The sequence below is a fragment of the Danio rerio genome, chromosome 1 (genome assembly GCF_052040795.2).
Source record: "Danio rerio strain M-AB ecotype USA chromosome 1, GRCz13ab, whole genome shotgun sequence".
Classification (NCBI taxonomy): Eukaryota; Metazoa; Chordata; class Actinopteri; order Cypriniformes; family Danionidae; genus Danio; species Danio rerio.
This window is the reverse complement of record NC_141021.1, coordinates 21,714,222-21,738,053: the sequence shown is the minus strand read 5'-3', so window position 1 is coordinate 21,738,053 and position 23,832 is coordinate 21,714,222. Positions and strand designations below refer to the sequence as shown.

Genomic DNA, 23,832 nt, shown 5'->3' with positions numbered 1-23,832 from the left:
GGCTCCTATTGGCTCAGCCTCCAACTTCCTATTTATACACGGCCAATCACACACTCCTCCCGGGAAGTGTTGGCCACAGCTGGTGAAGTGTTGATTGAAAACAACCTGAAGGCTGACGGCTGAATTGCCCCTCAAGAGCATCCATACACAGCCCTGATGAACACTTCTGTGGAGAAACACACACACACAGGCACACCTCAGAGATGGTTGAAGTTGTACTAAAACAAGAATTTGCTTGTCTTTTGTCATCTGTGTTCTCTCTAGGTTTCTTGGGCATCAGGAAAAATCTCAAGACATGGAGGGTTGCTAGTTGGATAAAGGATTCAGAACAGCTGGTGACGTAGGCCACATTTTTCCACCCGAACCTCCATAAGTGGCCTGTCTTGGAAGCGAATTTACCAGTTTTTTGAGATGGTCACATGACTGCAGTATGATTACCAAAAAAGCCAATTTACAGCTTTAGCCCGCCTCAGCAAACAATCAGAGACTCCCACCCACACACACTCCCACACATGTGCTCGGTTTGCCATGAATCTGGCCACCAAGCTGCGGAGGAATCTGAGGAGGCTGGTCATCCTCCTCGCCACCTTCTGTATGGTCAGTGTGTTAATCTCCGCCTACTACCTTTACACAGGCTCCACCCAAGAACTGGACCTTGCAGACCGCGCTATTGGTCCAGACTGTGCTGACCTCAGGGCGCTTCCTTTTCGACAGTCAGAGCCAAGGACGCCTAAACCAATCGATCCATCACGCAAGGATCCGGTGGTGCTGGTATTCGTGGAAAGTCAGTATTCTCAGCTTGGACAGGACATCATCGCCATTCTAGAATCCAACCAATTCCGTTACCATGCCGAAATTGCCCCAGGGAAAGGTGACATCCCGCCTCTAACGCACAAAGGCCGTGGACGCTATGCCTTGGTCATCTACGAGAACCTTCTGAAGTATGTTGGGATGGACGCATGGAATCGAGACCTTCTGGATAAATACTGTGCAGAATACAGCGTTGGTGTCATTGCTTTTCACCGTGCAAGTGAAAACTCCCAGCCTGCTCTGCAGCTGAGAGGTTTCCCTCTGACACTGAGAACAAATGTTGCACTTCGAGATTGTTGCGTGAATCCACGCTCACCTTTGCTCTACATAACACGGGCAGAAGTGGACCGAGGTCATTTACCGGGAGAGGATTGGACTGTATTTCAGTTCAACCACTCCACGTATGAACCCGTTCTACTGGCTAAAACTCGGCCCAGGGAGAATGGGGCAGCCCAGATCATCCCAGGCCCACAGGGTCTCCATGCTACCATTGTGCAGGACTTGGGGCTTTACGATGGGGTGCAGCGCGTGTTGTTTGGGCACGGGCTGAACTACTGGTTACATAGACTTATACTGGTGGATGCCATCGCGTTTTTAACAGGCAGAAAGCTTTCGCGATCTCTGGAGCGCTACATCCTGGTGGACATAGATGATATTTTTGTGGGCAAGAAAGGCACAAGAATGAACGTGAATGATGTCAAGGTAAGCGTTGTGAATTTTTGAAAATAAGTTCATTTTCCCATATAAAAATGCTTGTACAAAAATAATGAAATGCACATTTTGGTGACATGACACATGACAAGAGGCATTCTGCAGTACAAACAGGTTAACAAATTCCAATCTGTTTCAACTAATCACCCAGAAAAACTAGTTACCCAGGCTCTAATGGTTTTTAGATTTTTGGTTGATGTTTAGTCTGAGTTCCCCGTCGCAGGTGTTCACGTCTGATGTACTAAGCGCGAATGTTTTTGTGTGGACAAAAAGGGGATGTTGTGTGTGTGTGCCACTGAATTGGAGTGGGTGTTTGAGTTGGCCTCAGTCAGTATAAAGAGGCTATTTAGTGGGACAAGAGCAGTAAAATGGTGTTCATTCTCTCTTTCACACACTCATTCATAATCTCGTTCCCACGTTTGGCCCCTCTCTAAGGCTGTTCAGCAGATTGAAGGGCCGCTCACACTCTATTGTAAGACGACTTCATGACTTTCAGAGCTTTCAGATTCAAGTGCATGCACATGAGTAGATATTAATTAATACATGCATTAAGAAATAATTAGAAATTGATACACCAATAAAAGAGACTCAAATTTTTAACAGAATGGTTCAATAATAAATTAATTGTTCTTATTTCATTCCAAATCACTTTTTTTGTAGGACTCACTATTTTATTTTTTATAAATAATAAAATAAGAAAAAAAATAGTACTATTTTCTATGCAAGTATTGCTAAGATTCATAGAAAATTGCTTGCATATATTGTTTTCAGTCTACACTATTGCTTACGTGAGTACACAACAACCAATACAACAATACCAGACTTCGGGATAATATATATAAGGACAAATTTAAAAAAATCTTTTTAAAAACATCTTTGATGAATAGGCCTTTGCCCGGTATTTTCTTGTTGTGACTAATTGCTGAAACTGTTATCGCAATATACAGTATTATTATGATATTGACCTAAGCTGCAAAAAAAGCATACCTTAACATGTATAATAACCAAAAACTATTGTGTAGTGTATTGCTTTATTGTATATACAATTGAAGTGAGAATTATTAGCCCCCTTTGAACTTTCTTTACTTTTTCCCTAAATGATGTTTAACTGAGCAAGGAAATTTTCACAGTATGTCTGATAACATTTTTTCTTCTTAGTTGTTTTATTTTCGTTAAGAATAAAGTTTTTAATTAAAAAAAAGTCTAAATTATTAGCCCCTTCAAGCTATATATTTTGTTGATAGTTTACAGAACAAACCATCATTATACAATAACTTGCCTAATTAACCTAACCTGCCTAGTTAACCTAGTTAAGCCTTTAAATGTCAATTTAAGCAGTTAAGAAGTGTATTGAAAAATATCTAGTCAAATATTATTTACTGTCATCATGGCAAAAATAAAAAAAAATCAGTTATTAGAAATGAGTTATTTAAACTATTATGTTTAGAAATGTATTGAAAAAATCTTCTCTCAATTAAGCAGAAATTGGGGAAAAAATAAACAGGGGACTAATAATTCAGGGTGGCTAATAATTCTGACTTCCAACTGTACATGTTAAGAGTAAATAAATGTTTTAAACAAAAATAATATAGTCTCATTAGTAAACATTAGTATTAGTAAAAGTTAGTAGTTTTTGCAAGTTAAATAAGTTTAAATTAAGTGAGAAATAGTCATATTATAAAATTAAAAAAACAGTTTAAATGTATTAGTTATTAACTGCCTTTAATAAAATGATTACGACTGATTTTAATGTGTTATAAGGAATTTACTAAGAAATTATATAGCATTGTAATTGTCTTTAAGCAATTCCATGCAAATGTTAACCTTGCCATGAAAAAATTAAGTTTTGGCCAAAATATCGAAACCGTTTCTGCATTTTTTGTGTAAGCAATTATTTTATGGTGCTTTAATAATACTCAAAAATGTCTCTGTTAATGTTTTCAAACAATTACATTTGATTTACTAAAGACACAAAAACATTAAATTCACATGTCACATCTATAACAGAGAGGTGTCACATCCATAACAGATCTTTTTCCTCGTAAATGCAAAAAATGTCAAATAAAATAAAATTTTTTTTTTTCATTTTTGTTCTATAGTGAGCCAACTCTAATACTTTTGATTAGCTATATTTTTCTTAGGTTGTGCAGTTTAATTCACAGAATTTATACAAAGTATATGTATATGGTAAACTTGTTAATTTTTTTCATCACATGTTTATTTTCCTCATTTAAAATTTAAAATATGTTTACAGATTGACATATTACATATTTGTCTGCTCCCATAACTCTGTGGTTAGTTGTTTTGGAAAGTATAAACAGATGTTTCAATATAATGTTACTTTATAATGTATACTTTCTGTTTGAATTTATGTTTAGAGTTTTTTCTGCAAATGTCATATTCATTCTGTATGCTGGAATTGCTCCATTACATTAAATTGATTTTGGTTCAAATAACTGAGAATAACAAATGAAGCCTTATGTTCAATGTTCAATGGACAAATTAACAGATTAATAATTATTTAAATTAATAAATGATTAATAAATATTGGTGCAAGATCGGTATCACGATATACTGAATTATTGAGATAACTACCAGTAAGGTGTAAGTATATTCTGTGGTATATTCATGAAAATTTCAAAAAGGCGATTATAAACCATGCTGTAACATTTTACACATCTTTATCACAAGTCTAAAATAATTTTAAAATATTGAACCCACTGGGCACATGCTGGAAATGATTTAACTTTTTTATGATGGCTCCTTATGGCTCATTTCCTTGTCAACCTTCCCTTGGTTTCAAACAAACAGGCTTTTTAAAAAGTGTAATACCATTATACCTACCTATGTGAGTACACATTTAATTTCCAAATCTAATGTGCCTTGAAAAAGGTTAGTGGCGAAGCACGTGACACCTCCCCAGATGTTGTTAGCTAAGAATGTGCGCCGTCAAATTCTTCCCAATTGGTCTGAGCTAATTTAGACCTGGCAAATGAGCCAGCGTTAAGATGGAGGTTCTAGAGGGGGTGCTCGGGGAGAGAATTAGAGCTAGTCACTTTGGAGCATGGCTGGAAATGTCAGCGGAAAATTCCCGGAGGATTCTGGGGAAAAACAAGGCGTGTAGTGAAGGGGGAGAGAAGTGGGAAGGCTTTGATCCACCAGCCATTGTTTTTAGCCACTGTTACTGCTGGTTATAGAGAAGCCTCTGACTGTTTAGAGCAGGCTGTCAGAATCCAGAACAGGTGTGTGTGTGTCTGTGCGTGTGTGAGGAAAGGCCGATGCTAAGCCAGTGGAATGAAATGGCAGATAACGGCTAATCAATGGAAAACCAGTGCTGCTCAACTGGTGGGTCGCGACTTAAAAATGGGACATAAAGTCTGTTGGGATAAAGTCAGGAGGGTTGAAGCGATACTAAATGTCAAAAATAAAATGCAGCAAATCGTATAAGAACACAGTGGTAAAGTGTGGCCACATTTACCATTGTTCTGCAAATTTTCAAGGATGAAATTAAGTACATTGCATGGAATCTGGACAATTAAGAATTCTGCTTGGGATGAAGACTTCTTTTGAATACTAAAGGTTACCTTTTTTACCCATTTTACAAGATGTAAGATTAGCCTTTGGTGACTCCAGAATGTGTCTGTAAAGTTTCTGCTCAAAATACCCATCAGGTCATCTGTTATAGCCTCCTGAATCTGCCCATTTCGTTGTCTGAAAATGGTTTAGCTGTTTTTGTAGCCTGTGGCTTTAAATCAAAATGAGCTGCTCTCCCCACCCACCATTCCCATGTGCGTGTTTGCTTCTTCTGCGTTGTATCAAATAAACAGCAGTCAGTGATAGAGACACGGATGAGGCTGAAAAACAGCTAATTAGTCAAAAATACCAAGTTTATTTGATGTATTGGTAACACTTTATTTTAATTGTCCATTTGTTGAATTTAAGTTCCATTGCATCTACATGCCAACTAGCTCTCAATAGATTATAAGTAGACTGTTAGGTTGGGGTTAGTGTAAGTTATAGTCATTTAAATGTCTGTTGAAGGAACATATCAACAGATATCAAGCAGACAGTAATACTCAAATGGACCATCAAAATAAAGTGTTACCGATGTGTTTGTGTTGGAGTTTGTTCAAGCCTTTCTGAAATGATGAGACACACAAATGCCGTTTGCAGTAAACACGCACACACGTTAGCGTTTACTGACACCAAGCGGCTGTGGTGATTATAGCAGTGTTACTGTCTTTATTACAAACATGCTGTTTTAAAAACGTTTTAAACTTATAAAAGTTTAAACTTACAAAAATCACAGAGAGTTGGAACAAATATTTTAATCCTAGTTTATTTGCAAAAAAATATTCTGTTGATATGTGTATATGTTAATTAAATTGGTGGACAGGGAAAACCGCACTCCTACGTCATGTTGTGGTAAACCTTAAATGACTGGGATTTGCATCCTTTTTAAAAAATACATACAGACAGTTTTGTCCAGACAGCTTGATTTTTATCATAGGTGCCATTCAATGTTGTAAACAGTGTTCAGTTTTTGCACAGACTGTAAGACCACGATGCATTAAGCGTTTTAGGTAAAATGTAATATACTATGTAATATAAATGGGTAACATTTAATTTTGATAGTCCATTTGAGTATCAGCGTGCGTAATATGTTAATACTGCTCCTTCAACAGACATTTAACTGACTATAAGAAACTTTGCAAGTACATGGCAACTTACACTAACCCTAACCCCAACATAACAGCCAACTTATAATCTAATGAGAATTAGTTGGCATGTACATTAGATGCAATGTAACAAACAGACCATCAGAACAAAGTGTGACCTATACATATAATATGATGTACTCTTACTCTTTAAAAAACAAAGAAAAAAAATCATAGCATGTGGTCCTTTCCTTAAAAACAAACTAAAAAGCACATTATTTACTTAAATTGTAATATATTACTTCTTCCCCATCACTGGTCAAGATCAAGATCCACTGGTATATATTATGATTTGTTTTTTGACTCTTAAAGCGCCGGTGGCTATTGTCTTGTAATAGTTTCAGCTAAAAATATTTTTAATGTTAAACTAAAAAAAAATTAAAAGTCTCCTACATCTTTGATGACGCTAATGTGTTCGCAACCTCAGACTAATAACTTCATAAACAGAAGAGATCATTTTCATTATATTTTGATGCACATAGGTAAAAATGGATTGGTGGAAAATAACCAACATCATCATCCTCAAAAAACAACAACATCCTGTTAAACTTGAAAAAACCTAACCAGATGAGAGCCAGTGGTGAATAAAAAAATAATAATTGCTCTCCATTCACGCAGCAGTTACTTTCTGACTTTTTGAATAGGCTCAAGTCATGTATTTGTTGAGATTGTAAAGATGAGAAAGACAAAACAGGAGCGAGAGTGAGAGCGAAAGGAACCCCGTGTGCTCTAGATGTAGGTGTTGTAGATTACAATGTCACTCTTAGTGACTGGTTGCCATATCTCCCATCAGCCCATGGGGCACACTGAAAAAACAGGGGACACCAGTGATAAATGACTCCATGCACACTTGCACACTCACAAACACAAATGGGATTTACCCTCACTTTACAAGTGTGTGTGTATATGTGTGTGGATTCCCCAAGCAGGGATTCTGCTGAAATTGCAGTTAAAGTGACCTTGTGTTAGTGGTTTTGTAACAGGATGTTTCGGCACTGTGTGTCTGTGCGAGCAATTTTACTTTAGAATGGTTGTGTTTAAAATAGTTTATAAAAGCATGACAGCACATATAATACTGAGCCTACCTAGCTTAACTGCTGTGTTTATGGAGTACTGATGATTTTCTTTATGTGCACTTGGGGCGAGGGGCGGATTTAGGGATTTGGGGGCCCCAAGCAAAGTTATAAGTTCTAAACTGCACCTTTTGCACTTCAATTTATTTTAAATTGATTTTGCTGTTTTTTTTCTCTCTCTTATATCACTCAATCACTCTCCAGCTAGTAAAATTCATGTGGCTCAAATCCGGCCCACACCAGACACCTAGATCCGGCCCACATATTACATGGAATGATGGCACTTGGGCAGTCCACTCCTGTTAGCCAGATCTGGGCCAAAATTAAGCCATAGCAATACCACATATCAGCCAGAATTCCAATAAGATGAACCAGAATTGACCCAATGGGCCACAGGTTACTTTTATTCTGGCCCAGATCTGGCCCACACCAGACATTTACATCAGAACCACATAGTGATTGGAATAATGGCTCTAGGGTCGTCGGCTCCTGTTTGCCAGATCTGGGCCACAAATTAGCTACATTACTACCCATATCTGCAATGTCAAAGAGCTATGTTTGACCCCTATAATTATCAATTGATCACTGTAATTTATCTATAAAGTGATCTCTCATATATTTTAGGATTGCAGTGCAATATATTTGCCACATCTTACATCACTTACTTTAAGCTCATACCATCTTTAGCCAGAGATACTCACCCACATTTGCCAAATCCCATCTGGGCTACTATAGGCTTGAGCTTACTGTGCAGAATATTTGCCAAAAGTGGTCCACTTATGCTTTAAGATAACTGTGCCACATTTGCCTTTGCCATATCTTCTCTGGGCCACTATAGGCTCAAATCCACATTAGCCAGAGCTTACTGTGCCGAATATTCACCAAAAATGGCCCACATATGATTTAAGATGACCAGGCCACAATTTCCATATCTTCTCTGGGCCACTGTAGGCTAACGGTCACATTAGCCAGAGCTTACTGTGCTGAATATTTGCTAAAAGTGGCCCACATATGTCCTAAGATAACTGGGCCACATTTGCACCTATACATGTGAGCCAGTTTGGGTTTAGAACTAGATTACCCTTAAATGACTATGCCACTTTTTTCGCCAACTGTGGCTCGCATTTGTCCTCCGCCATTTGGGCCAAATTTTCCATTTTCCACATGGGCCACCTTAGGCATACCTAATTTGACTGCTGGACTTCTCCATGATTGAGGGGGGAATACATTTGCGCATAATATAATAAACATTAAACTTGTAATTTTTTACGCTCTCATCATACAAAATATGATAGAAAATGACATTATATTTAATTTATAGGTGGTATGTATACTTCTATGTAATTATTTGGGGGCCCCTAGATTTCCTCGGGCTCTAAGCGGCCACTTGTCTTGCTTATTGGTTAAATTCGCCCCTTCTTGCGGCATATATGGCAATAATATTTGAAGGGATTTTGCTGTTCTTTTTGACAAATTTACTTTTTAATATGTAAATATTTGAATACATTTAATAAATATATTTTAATGTTATTTTATTAATTTCGGCTTAATTTAATTGAATTACACTATATACTGTTTAAATGTCTGACAATTTAAATTAACTTTTTTGGACCTAAATCAGGGTGTCTGCAAGGTCTTAGAAAGTTTAGGCCTTGAAAAACCCCAGAAACATTGTCTTGTTTGTGTCAAATCATTTTAAACAGGGGTCCATTCGTTGTATGTGGATTACTCAAATAGCTGGATATGGTTATTGACAACTTGACACGATGCAGGATCATTTCGTTCTTCAAAACTCATCCGGGAGTTGTTGTCATATAGCAACAGATTTAAAAGTTTAAAACTTATGCAATCTGCTCTCCGAAATAAAAGTGCAAAGACTGTCACGGGGTGGTTCTCCTTCAAAGAGAACATTTATTAATATGGAATTTATAGGCGAGACAAGGCAAAGCAAGGCAAGTTTATTTATATAGCACATTTCATACACAGTGGCAATTCAAAGTGTTTTACATAAACAGGAACAAAATAGACAAGTATAAGAAAATAAAAACAAATCATAAAAATGATAAAAAAAACAGATAAAACAGATAAAAATGTGTTAAAATAGGTTATAAAATAATAAAAAAGAAAAGAAAGACATAATAGTGCTCATTCAGTAAAGGCACAGCTAAACAGATGTGTTTTCAGTCTTGATTTGAATGTGCCTAATGTTGGAGCACATCAGATCATTTCTGGAAGCTGATTCCAGCAGCGAGGGGCGTAGTAGCTGAAAGCTGATTCACCTTGCTTTGACTGAACTCTTGGAATTTCTAGTTTACTTGATCCTAAAGATCTGAGTGATCTGTTAGGTCTGTATTCAGTGAGCATATCTGTAATTTATCGAGGTCCTCATGGCCTCATTTAGTGATTTATAGACAGGTAATAATACTTTAAAATCTATTCAAATTGTAACTGGGAGCCAGTGTAAAGACATGAAGACAGGCATGATGTGCTCTGATTTCCAGGTTCTGGTCAGAATTCTGGCCGCAGCGTTTTGGATGAGCTGCAACTGTCTGACTGTCTTTTTGGGAAGGCCCCTAAGGAGGTCTATGTATAGATACACAGCGTACTATTTTAATGTACCAGCTTTAGTACAATTTGTGTATGATAATGAACAATATTCATGAACAATATTCGACTTTCCAATATATTTGACAGTCATGAACATGTTTTGACAGCTAATATGATGGTGATTTGAGGCTTCGCAAAAGTTGCAGACATTAATTTATTCATTTTCTTGTGGGCTTAGTCCCTTTATTATTCCGGGGTCGCCACAGCGGAATGAACCGCCAACTTATCCAGCAAGTTTTTACGCAGTGGATGCCCTTCCAGCCGCAACCCATCTCTGGGAAACATCCATACAAACACTCACACACACACACACACACTCATACACTACGGACAATTTAGCCTACCCAATTCACCTGTACCGCATGTCTTTGGACTGTGGGGGAAACCAGAGCACCCGGAGGAAACCCACGCGAAGGCAGGGAGAACATGCAAACTCCACACAGCAACGCCAACTGAGCCAAGGTTCAAACCAGCGACCCAGCGACCTTCTTGCTGTGAGGCGACAAAGTTGCAGACACCTTTACCATTATTAAAATGCTTTTTTGATGCAAAATTATTTTAAACAGCCAGTTATTCCTTAGGTTACATTGACTAAGACACTTGAATAGGCCTAGGCAACAATAATTAAGAAATTCACTCTAAAAGTAAAACTAAATAAATTGCTAAATACTCTTGACACATGAAAGTGTGAAGCCTGTAGCCCACAACAGGTGGAAAGTTACTGTGTATCATATTCAACAAACCATTTACTACCAATTTTATGTCATTTTACTCACTTGGATAATTGAAAATTAATCAGATGATGTCATTACGCTGATGTGCCGTCAGCCAATTGCTGCTTTACTGATCACGATTTTGAGGATCGATAGATCTGTCTTTCACAGCACATGCAGCGATCTCAGATCTGTTCATTCAGACATTTTAAACTTATTCGTGAACTTGTTAAAGAAGCAAATTAGCCAGAGATCAGTTATCAAGATTAAAAGATCCAGGATCTGTTAGGATCTTTTAGATAATTTAACCGAGGTACAAAGAACGGACCCTAGGTCTCACTTGTTTATGTAAAGCTACTGATCACCAGTTGAATCACCAATTAGACAAAGCTTTTAGCAAATCCCTATTTATAACTAATATTATAACAATGTTGTGCATACATTTTGCTTTTGAGTTTTTTAAAGAGGACAAAAGACAAACAAATTCTTGTTTTTTATGTTGAAAAAATAGTGTGAACTGTATAGAAATAGGGTCTGCTTGTTTTGACATTATTTGAAAAAGGTGGATACAAATAATTAATTACATTTTTTTTTTTTTTTTGATGAGTTTTTTGATGGGTCAAGAAATTGATTTAGTTGTTTTAGTTTAGTCCTATAAATCTGAAATTTATTTCATGATGGTCTTAAAAAAACTCTTTAATGTCTTAAATTGACTCTGTGAAACCTGCAGAAACTCTGTTAAATGCAGGTCTGTTTGTGTTTTTACATTTTATTTATTCATTTGTTGGCAAATCAGCCAGTAATCTATTTTTCCACTTCACACCGTCCTTCATAAATCTATAACAATTATATAGTAATATGCTAATTTGTTGCTAAATTGTCCTGCTTCAATTTCTGCAGACATCATTATGTCCTACTAACTAGAGATATCACAGATTCAAGTTATTTTAATTACTTCTTTAAAATCTGTTCTTTTTAAAATGTCTTTGTAAAAAACAACAACTTTTTTCCCATTAAACACAATTAATTTTATTATAAGAAACATTTTAAATGTTTTGGAACAGTAGCTTTTTGTGTGGAGGGTCCTTTTCTGCTGGAGATATTCCTGCTCTAACAAACAGCAGAACTTGACTTTTCCAAACCACGGTAAACCTTGAAAATGGTTATCGTCCCATACAGTAAATTACATTGCTTACTTTGTTTGAATTTTACTGTTTAAAAGATTTACTGATATTTAGGGCATGATTGCCAAAACAGAACACTTTAAATGCAGTGTAAGGCTGACACTAAAGCTACATATAAAGTGTACACTACAGTTGTTTTCATATCATAATAAAGTAATTTATTAATTTGCATAACAATGCCTTATTATAGAAAGAACATTTTGCCTTAAGGCTGAGAGAAAACCAACATTAGTACTAACTCAACCGGTTAAAACAATGTGACAAAGTACACGCAAGTCTGATCTAAATGTTTAATGTCACAGTCTGTTTGCATTAGTTTAAAATCAGCTGGTCACTTTAATGCATTATTTAACCCGCAAATTTGCATAAGCTAGTTAGCAAGCAAATTGATATGATCATGCAGAGACAGAAACACATACACACATTTCGGAAATGCATTTCAATTCAGTTAGTTTATTGTCGTTGCTTTAATTAATTAATCCATTCATTCATTCATTTTCTTTTCGGTTTAGTCCCTTTATTAATCTGGGGTTGCCACAGCAGAATGAACCGCCAACTTATCCAGCATATGTTTTACGCAGCGGATGCCCTTCCAGCAGCAACCCATCTCTGGGAAACATCCATACACACTCATTTACACTCATAAACTACAGACAATTTAGCCTACCTAATTCACCTGTTTCGCATGTCTCTGGACTGTGGGGGAAACCGGAGCACCCAGAGGAAACCCATGCGAACGCAGGGAGAACATGCAAACTCCGCACAGAAACGCCAACTGACCCAGCCGAGGCTCGAACCAGCGACCTTCTTGCAGTGAGGCGACAGCACTACCTATTGCGTCGCCATCGCTTAAATTGTTATTTAGTTTTTTATTTAACTATCAACAAGTCTTCCAAAACAGACGCGAGTAAAATCTGAGAGATAAAAATTTATATATATATGGGGCTTTTTTCTCCCTGATCACACACTGCCCTAATTCAAGGGCAAGGTGAGAAGGAGTTTTTTCGCCTCTCTCTCCTGAAATGTATCTTACTTCTTTTTTCTAAATGCTACCTCCTGTTGGCCTGTCTTCCCCTGAAATGTGATGTTTGTGCATGGTCGGGGGGGTCCAATTTCACTACATGATAGTGTATGTGACTACATGGAAGTGAATGTGACAAATAATGGCCTTTGATTGATTACTTCACACACACACACACACTCATACACTTTGGTCAATTTAGTTTATTCAATTCACCTATACCGCATTTTTTTGACTGTGGCGGAGCACCCAGAGGAAACCCACGGGAACACGAATATGTAAACTCCACACAGAAATACTAACTGACTCAGCCGGGATTTAAACCAGTGACCTTTTATGCTGTCAGGCAACAGTGCTAACCACTGAGCCACCCTGCTAAATTTCAGTGCTTATTTATAGGTAATGGATGCCTCTTCATTGTTTCATTGATTCATCTTCATTTATCTACTGTTGCGTTTGTGATCAACACTTGCTTTCTGTTCTTTTAGAAGAATTAAACAATTAATTTCCGTGATTCAGTGAATCGTTTGCTTCATTACTCTAATCTGTTCACTGAAGTCTCAGTTGCCTTTTTTTATATATATTTGTGTTGTTTAAATAAGATTTAGGATTTATTATTATCCTCATAGTTGTGGAAAACCATGGAATGGTTGAATTATTTTGAAGTGGTTTTTGATCACATTTGATATACTGTGTTACTTATTTTGAATCTAATTTGCTACGAAATCTCTCTTTTGCCAATTCAAAACAAATGCATAAATATTCAGATGTTATTGTCAAGTAAGCATTGTAGCCTAGTGCACTTACAGCAGGTCATTGTGTGTGTGTGTGTGTGTGTGTGTGTGTGTGTGTGTGTGTGTGTGTGTGTGTGTGTGTGTGTGTGTGTGTGTGTGTGTGTGTGTGTGTGTGTGTGTGTGTGTGTGTGTGTTTGTATGTGTGTGTGCGTGTGTTGTGAGTATGATTCTTGGCTTTGAAGCAGCATATAGATGAGGATTAAAGACAAAGCTGCCACTTCTTCAGCTGCACACTGACTTCAACATCTACTGTAAGACAGAATCACAGTGAATAGAATCACAATATCAAAGACGTACCTGCACACATTGAGCCAGAAACAGAGATCAGAATCAAAGTGACTCCTGAAGCCTCTCTCTCTCTCTCTCTCTCTCTCTCTCTTTATTACACACACAAATATAGGTTAGAGGATACAGAGGAAAACATAACAGCTACCCATTTCCATTGCAGACAAATAGCAGAGACAGTGCAAATTAAAGTTAATTTACTAACCTAGAAAACAAAATGGTTAAAATGTGAAAGGGTTATTAAAACAATAAATGTGTCATACAGCTTTTTCCCTCTTGTACATCAGAATGTGTCCTGATTTCAAACCAAATAAAGAATAATTATGGTCCATTTTTACACTTAAGACACTAAAATCCCATTCTGTTCAGCAATAGTTTATGCACTAAAATATCTTTTCAGTCATCCATTGCGAAAAACAAGTACTGTAAGTTCATTTTATAACAGTATACTTAGGTAATATTACGCCATGTAGTAAGCCTGCTGTATACATGTACTAGTAGTAGAACTTGCATGTGAACTACTTTAAATTGACACAAGATTTTGTATTTAAAAGTATACTTCAAATTAAATTGCATAAGTAGTCTACGATTAAGCATTCATTTGTGAGTAAACTTACTGTAAGAGTATACTAGTAGTTTACTTTTGTCAAACTTGTAATAAATAATTCATTTATGGAAAAGAAAGTTGTGATGTCACCAAGTGTGGTGTCTGATGCTCAGAATTTGAGATTTGCATTTAACCAATACAACTGAACACAAATAAACACATCACCACCAACCATTGCTGGCAATACCTGGACTTAAAACTGTTTCATGGAAATATGATTTTTTATACAAAATTCAAGCATTCAGATTTAAAGGGCGATTCAGAAACTTAATTAGGGTAATTAGGCAAGTCATTGTATAACAGTAGATTCTTCTGCAGACAATCAAAAAATATATTGCTTAAGGGGGATAGTAATATTGACCTTAAAATGGGTTCCAAAATATTTAAAACTGCTTTTATTCTAGCCGAAATTAAAAAAAAACAAATAAGCCTTTCTCCAGAAGAAAAAAATATTATAGGAAATACGGTGAAAATTCCTTGCTCTGTTAAACATGATTTGGGAAATATTTATTCTAAAAAAATTCTCAGGAGCGCTAATAATTTTGACTTTAACTGATAATCGTTTTGAATAATAGTGATTACAATTATGACCAAAATAATCATGATTATGATTTTTCCCAAAATCAAGCAGCCCTAATATATATATATAAATACTAAAAAAAAATACAATATGTATTTAATATATATATATATATATATATATATATATATATATATATATATATATATATATATATATATATATATATATATATATATATATATATAAATTAATAGGCCACTCACTCAAATAATTCAAAAAAAAAAACTAAAAGCCAAAGATACTTAGAATATGTAATTTTATTTTTTATGTATTTTCTTATTATTATTATTAATTTTTAAAAGAGGTATAATAATAGTACACTTAATCTTTTTGTTTAAAGGAGACGTACATAAAACTAGAACAAAAGGATGTTTTTTTATTTTAGTTTATAAGAAGTATACAAATAGCACACTCTAACTTTTTTATGAGGGATAATAGAATAAGAATCATTTCATGAAATTAAAATACAGTGTTAAAGAATCACAGTGCAATTAAAGAGATAATTCATGCAAAAGTAATTACCTCATCACTTATTCTCTTTCGTGTGGTTTTTATGAGTTTCTTTTTTCTCTTGAACACAATTTGATTTTAAAGAATCTCATTGACTTGCATAGTAAGGAAAACATTCTATGGAAGTCAGTCGGTGCCAGCTACCAACATTCTTCAAAATATCTTCTTCTGTGTTGAACAGAAAAAAAGAAAAACAACTGGTTGTGAAGCATTAAATGGTGAGTAAATATTGGCAAAATTTTCACTTTAAGGTGAACTGTCTCTTTAATTGTAAGTTTGAATCGTTATGCCAGTTTATTCTTCAAAGCAGGTTTTAAAAAATCCTAAAGTGTGGTTCACAGTGCAGCTGCAGCTGACCAAGAACTGCCCACTGTTAACTGAACTATAAAGTCTGACATGGAAAGGTACTGTAGCAGCTGCCATTCTTTGAAACTGTTATACAGAAAACACTTAAAAGAGTAGTGCAAAATAAGTATGAAGTTTGCATAGTCATCACAAAATTTGCCCTCGAGTGCTCGTTGTATCAGCCAGCACTTTATTACGTGACTCTGTTTCCCTGTGGGCTGATTGTAAAAAAAAAAAGGAAAAATATAAATGTGAGCTCTTTCTTTCGGAAGTTGTCAAATTAGAGCTTGCCAGATTGAGCAAGTGCTTTCCAGTTTTGTGTGCAACACGCATCAGACTGTGGGTGGTTCATACTGCCTGTGAATAAGACTAGCTAAAATGCACAACTTACCAATTTTGTTTATGATTATTCTACGCATTTTACAGTATTTGTTCATTAAGTACATGTTTTAGTGAGAACTATGTAGCTACAATGGATAAATTAGTTGACAAAGCAAAAAGTACAGAAATTATTTTTTTTTCACAATAAATCAATAGCCAACATATATACTGCAAACACTCACCGACCACTTTATTAGGTACACCTTACTAGTATCGAATTGGGCCCCCTTTTGCCTTCAGAACTGCCTTAATCCTTTGTGACAGATTCAATAAGGTACTGGAAATATTCCTTTGAGATTTTGGTCCACATTGACATGATAGCATCACACAGTTGCTGCAGATTTGTTGGCTGCACATCCCAAAGATGCTCTATTGGATTGAGATCCGATGACTGTGGAGGCCATTTGACAGTGAACTCATTGTCATGTTATATGTTATATGTCATGCAATATCCCCCATATTGTTACAATACCACCACCAGTCTGAACCATTCATACAAGGGAGAATGGATTCATGCTTACATGTTGTTGACGCCATTAGACCAAGCAACGCTTATCCAATCTTCTATTGTCCAATTTTTTTGAGCCTGTGTGAATTGTAGCCTCAGTTTCCTGTTCTTAGCTGACAGGAGTGGCACCCTGTGTGGTCGTCTGCTGCTGTTGCCCATCTGTCTCAAGGTTCAGCGTGTGGTGCATTCAGAGATGCTCTTCTGCATACTTTGTTTCTGACGAATGGTTATTTGAGTTACTGTTGTCTTTCTATCAGCTCGAACCAGTCTGGCCATTTTCCTGACCTCTGGCATCAACAAGACATTTTCTCTTTTTTGGACCTTTCACTGTAAACCCTAGAGATAGTTGTTTATGAAAATCCCAGTAAATCAGCTGTTTCTGAAATGCTCAAACCAGCCCGGCTGGCACCAACAACCATGCCACGTTCAAAGTCACTTAAATCACTTTTCTTCCCCATTCTGATGCTCAGTTTGAACTGCAGCAGATCATCTTGACCATGTCTGCATGCCTAAATGCATTGAGTTAATGCCATGTGATTGAATGACTAGAAATTTGCGTTAAAAAGCAGTTGGACCGGTATACCCAATAAAGAGGCCGGTGAGTGTATTTCTGGGTTGTCAATTTAGGGTGAAAATTTTATTAATTCGTTATAGGAAAACATCCATGTTAAAATTCAATCAATGCACTAAATTCTTGATGTTGGGGCAAAAAGCTGTCAAAAATTGTCAGTAAAGCCTGTTCTAGTAAACCTCCAGCACATGCGTTTACTACAGGCAGTTCACTCATAGTTAGTTCACTGATAAGTTACCATTAAATCGGATTTAAAATAGAATTTGATTTAATTCGTAGTGATAATGACTTGCATCGCTTCTGAATGGGTTACATCACTTCTCAATGAATCACGACTGTTTGAAATAAATCCTTCTGTGAGACAATCCCATAGTTGTGCTTTTATTATTCACATTGTTAATAAAAGCAGTAAATTATAAAATAATGTAACACAATGGGGATTTACTGGGTTTCTTTGTGAGGATTGGAGTTTCCATGAGAGCGCCCTCTGGCTTTAGGAGGATATTTACTTTAGATCACAACGCATTTTTCTGATGATGGTCACAGCTATGCTAAAGTGGGTTTGTGGTTTCAATTTGATTAATCACCCAGCCCTACACAATATTGTCTATTTTTGCTCAATTTTGCTGACAAAAAATATTAAAGATACCTCTGTCCACAACAGTCAACTTAATGAATATAGCCTACATTTTAAGTGGATCACATGAAGTAGTTATGCAATAGATCATGCATATAAATAACAATGAACTTCATTACCGAATTACTAATGGAATCAATAAATATCTTCATTAGACATTAACTGCTCATGTGCCAAGCTCAAGGCTGGCATGCCAAATCTGGTTCCCCATATCCTTTCACATAGTCCACGAGAGATTGAACGGAATTGCATATTTAAGTTTTTTGTATTTATACAAGTATTTGTGCAAGTAGATTACATACAAAGTTGATGCAAACTTAGTAAAGTAAATGATGCGCAATGCACAATGTGTTTGAGATTTCGAGAAGTTCGAGAAATTCCTTTTTCTTCAATTTGTGTGAAATGAAAAGCATCCCTTGTGTAATCTAGAGCGAGTGACTTGTTGCTTTGTTTTTGTTGTGAGACCAACATTATAATAAAAGTCCTTTCTGCTTTATATCGTGTATTGACTATAGACTACATCTCCCATAACGCAAGTTTGTTTTGTGACCAACCATCAATAGACAGTAGTGTTTCCACATTAGTCTTCAACTAAGCAGGATTTGTCAGACATTTGCAAATGTCCCATCTGTCACTCATTAGCAGCTCAAAATTATTTGTTGTTCCATAGTTTCTCTCCAATGTAACAGTTTTGGGGAAAGGTAATGACTTGTGTCTAATGATATTTGTCTTTCTTATTTACCTTGATGGAGTTTCTTAACCTGATAAAAGGATTCATGTAAAAATAAGCTGGAGAAGTAACATTTGTTTTATATTATATGCTAATATACATTATATATATATATATATATATATATATATATATATATATATATATATATATATATATATATATATATATATATATATATATATATATATATATATATATATATATTTGTTGTATACATATATATATTACACACAATTAATCCATGTTGTCCCAACAAAAATTGATTAAGTTAACACTTTACAAATTTATGTAGATTGAACATTAAAACTGTAAAATACAGTTACCGGAGAAAGAAAGAGACAGTTCGAGGGAGAGAGAGAGAGAGAGAGACAAAGAGCTGTGAGTATGCCTCAAAAAGAGCCTGATAGCATCAGAGTCAGAGAAGATCTTACAGAGCAGGAGAAGAGGGCAGAACAAAGTTTGCCACTTATTTTGTATCTTTCTTCACCATGTGACCAAAGCCCACATGCTGAGACATACAAACTGACCAATCAACATGTGACCACATCGTAAAACCCCTAAGGTTCACACACAATAACCAGACCCTTCGGAATCTATATGAAACTTTTTGGTGAATAAGACGTTTTGCCAAATACACAAGTGCATATGATAGTTTTCATTCTTACACAATAAAGACCTTTAAAAAAAAATTGTGGTAAATTCTTGTATGTTATAGAAACATTCATTCATTTTCTTTTCGGCTTAGTTCCTTTATAAATCTGGGGCCACCAGAGCGGAATGAACCGCCAATTTATCCAGCATATGTTTTACACAGCGGATGCCCTTCCAATGGCAACTGATCACTGAGAATGGGACCCACACACTCCCACTCACACACATACATTACAGACAATTTAGTTTACCCAATTCAATTAAATCGCATGTGACGAAACCCTCGCGAACACAGGGAGAACATGCAAACTTCAAAAACGCCAACCGACCCAGTCAAGGCTCGAACCAGCAACCTTTTTGCTGTGAGGCGATCATGCTACCCACTGCGTCACTTTGACGCCCTGTAATAGAAAAAAATTGTTAAAAAAAACTTTCTATTCGAAGATTTTAACTTTTAATACAATAAAGACTTAAAAAGTATTTGTGGTAAATTCTTGGTCAAATTTAATGTCAAGAATTTGCTATTATTAATATGCCATTAAGTTGGATTTAATCTGAAAAAATGTGTGAGTAAATGTTGCCCCAGCTTGTGGTCCATTCCAGTTCAACCCCCTCTTCTTTCCTGTTCAGTCTAATTAGTGCTATCTCAATAAAGGCTTGAAAAAAAAGTGTACATGCCAACTTGGTCAGCCACCTGCTCCTTAGACGGCATTTCTGGCCAAGTCCCAAGTTCACCAGCAATTTCTTGTGTATTTCGGAAAGTAAACAGTTTCTGGCTGGTCATGAAAACCACTCGGTCAGAGATTTTGTAATTTGTTGACTTCATCCCCGCTTGATTGTGCAGCGTGTGCTCCGCTATTCCAACAGCACAATAGATTAAAAGAGTATTGCGTAATATCGACAGTGTGCAGTGATTTTGGTGTTTTGAAATTCACATGAACCTGACACTTCTGGAGCAGATTGAAACAGAAGCATCAGTGCGATGTTAAATCGGAGCTTCAGGAGGTCAAATACAGACCAACCAAAGAAAAACTCACACACCAGACCTATTTTCAGAAAGTATTGATCCAATGATATTTCTGCTCTGAGTAAGATGGAGCTGGTGTGTGTATGTGTGTTTCTGTTACGGAGGCTACGGAGGTTGCTAAGCAGCTGTCTTCATTTTCAGCCGCATACTCACGTCAACACACAACACACTCACACATGTGTGTCCTCTCACACTTGACACATTATGAGCTGCGTTTAGGAAGCTACATGCCAAGCTAAAAGCTATATGTATCACTTAGATTGGGTACAGACATGCTACACCTTTTTCTCATGCTTAAAACTTTTTCTGTTTTAGCTAGCGGAATGTCTTATTTTGACACATAATTTGAAAAAAAAATGCTTTGAGTTTTAAAAAACCCAACAGTACACTCTGGGCAAATGCACTACCCTTTAGTTATGTTAGGGATGAAAACATCCACTGAATTAAACAGCTGTAAAAACGCATCAGATCAATATTCTTTTTTTTTTTAAATTAATTGCCTTTTATTGCTTTTTAATAATTTTATTGTTTTTCTCCCTAAATTACTGTTGGTAGCTGTTTTTGCCCCATTGACTTCCATTATTACTTCCATGACACCATCATGCATTTTTGATTGTTGGTGGTTTTCCCTGTTGGGAAGAGGTAAAATTTGCAATTTTGCAATTAACCCTTTAGATAGGGTTAACCTATCTAAAAAAAAATTAATTCTAAAAAAAGGTTTTCTTTTATTAAAAAAAAAAAAAAAAAAAAAAAAAAAAATATATATATATATATATATATATATATATATATATATATATATATATATATATATATATTTTTTTTTTTTTTTTTTTTTTTTTTTTATGGAGTATAACAGCAAATTAAAGTGTGTCTGTGTGGTTCTGGGAGTGTGTGAGAGTGTGAATGTGGAGTGTTGATGTGTCTGAGCAAATTGAAATATGCATTTCAGCTCTCATAACTACATGGTGTAAACAAAAACAAAGACTGGATTTATGCACCATCAAATGTGGTTATAATGGGGCAAAAACAGCCACATTCAGTAAATTAGTGATAATAATTTTAAATCTAACAATGCTTCAAAGCCAAACTAATCGTTTACATGTCCAAGATTTTGATCGAAGGTAAAACAATAAAATAAAAAAATCAGTCTACAGTAACTTTAATATTGAAAATATGTTATTTTGTGTGTGTGTGTTTTTTAACTAATCAGTGACATCGTTTATGACTTTAGCAATTAAAGAGTTAAAATCATGTCAATTTCTTAGCAATTTAGTAGTTTTGATCAGCACTGAGGTTGATTAATAGATTTATGCAAATAAATTTGTAAATAATATTTATCTGATGCAGTTTTACAGCAGTTTAATTCAGCAGATGCTTTCATTCTCAACATAACAAAAGGGTAGTGCATTTGAACAGTGCTCAAGGGTTAAGAAAATTTATCAAAAAAAACCACACACAAAAAACCTACCATAACATTTTTTAAAGTCCCCGTGAAATTAAATCTAACCATGTGATTTTGTTTGATTTTTGTTTGCTATTTTTGTGGTGAACAATTCATCTGTGCATGGCATTACTAAAAAAAAAGTTTGACCTTCTAATCTTTCATTAAAATCTAAAGATGCAGTTCCTGTTTTTGTTTTTTCATTTAAACTGTCAGATTACGTATATTTTAGTAATTTATATGAGGTTACATTTTTAACCACTCTGGTTGTAATAACTCTCTCCAAACACTTTTCCTGATCTTTCTGAATGCCTCTACCACATCCAATCAGCTCGCATTAGAAAAAAAAAAAAAACAGCTACGCCCTGTTTTTCATTTAATATTTCATTTTTAGCAACTTTTTTATGTGGACTTGAATGTAACTTTTTTAACCATGTACATCAGAATATGTTCTGTTTCATTAGATTTTTTTTCTTAGAAAATTATTAATAAAAACTATCATTCATTATTACTGTCCATGATTTACAGAAGAAAGAAATTGTTGATAAACAAAACATTAGGAACAATGTTTTTATGCCATATTAAAGATACTAATGAATTGTAATTTGAAATATGTATACACTCTCACTCCTTCAAATCAAAAATAACAAGAAGCACACTAGTTTGAAAACAAGAGAGGTTATCTTTAAAATTACAGTTGAAGGTAAAATTACTATATACATTTTTACAGTGAGATTTAATAGAGTACGGAAAATCACAGTAGTTTCTGTTCTTCTGGAGAAAGTCCTATTTCTTTTAGTTTGGCTGTAATAAAATAAATTTTAAGCAGTTTTAGCTATGTCATTTTAAGGTCAATATTATTAGCCTCCTTAACATTTTTTTTCTGATTGGCAACAAAATAAACACCTGCTGTTCAATGATTTGCTTAATTATTCTAGCAAAGTCTTTAAATGTCTTTTTAAACTGAGTTACTTGTAAATATAAAATGTAAATGTAGATATTTGTAGTATTAGTGTTCTTTTTAAGATAACCCTAAGTCTATACAAATTATCATTGTCATTTAAAAAACAATGTTGCTACAGCAAGCTGGTAGATTCAATAGACACACTGCAAAATCTATCTAAAAAAAATTAGAGGGCATGTGCTTATGCAGCACTGGCTTAATAGTTCACTCAAAAATAAATAAATGTATTCACTAGGGCATGAATGTCCAAACTCGGTCCTGGAGGGCCGGTGTCCTGCATAGTTTAGCTCCAACTTTCTTCAACACACCTGTCTGGAAGTTTCTGGTATACCTAGAAAGAGCTTGATTAGCTGGTTCAGGTGTGTTTAATTGGGGCTTGAACTAAAATGTGCCTTCAGGCCCAAGTTTGGACACCCCTGCACTAGGGGTTCCAAACCTTTATTTCTTTCTTCTGTCAAAAAGTAAAGACGATATTTTGAAGAAAGCTGAACATCTTCAATAGAAAAAAAACAATACTATGGAAGTCATTGCTTGTGGGTTTTTCTTTAAAAAATATTTTATTTTGTGTTTACCAGAAGATAGAAAGTTCAGATAGAACAGATTTAACAAGTAAAGGATGAGTAAATTAGGTTTTGGATGAACTATCCCCTTTAATTGTGTAGGTAACAGTTTTGCTATTCTGATAAGATGCCAGTGGAAACAATAATGAGTAGAGAAAGAGAGACAGAAAGAGGGTGAGAAGAAGCAGGGGAAACAAAGCTGTGGTGCCGAAAAAAGTGTCGCTGTGACAACAATATGTTTGGCATTTGTGTGGGATTATTTCTTTTTGCCAAATCTTGCTTCCCTTACCTTTATTTTTGTCTTCGTATCCCTCTTATTTCCCCCTCTGCTGTTTTTTATACCAGTACATCTACCAGCTTTAGACCTTGCCCAGATTTGTCTTCTTTAAAAAAGT

The 23,832-nt window shown here is 35.4% G+C and overlaps 1 protein-coding gene across 2 annotated transcripts in view; it reads left to right on the top strand.

Moving 5' to 3' along the window:
* Positions 1-23,832, top strand: part of ndst3 (N-deacetylase/N-sulfotransferase (heparan glucosaminyl) 3) — a 403,362-nt gene that overhangs the window by 281,119 nt on the left and 98,411 nt on the right. For both annotated transcript variants that reach the window (XM_087237100.1, XM_087237099.1), the window contains exon 2: positions 265-1,512. In XM_087237100.1, coding sequence (XP_087093226.1) covers positions 529-1,512 — 984 coding nt within the window. In that variant the 5' untranslated portion in view covers positions 265-528. The remainder of the gene's footprint in view (positions 1-264; positions 1,513-23,832) is intronic.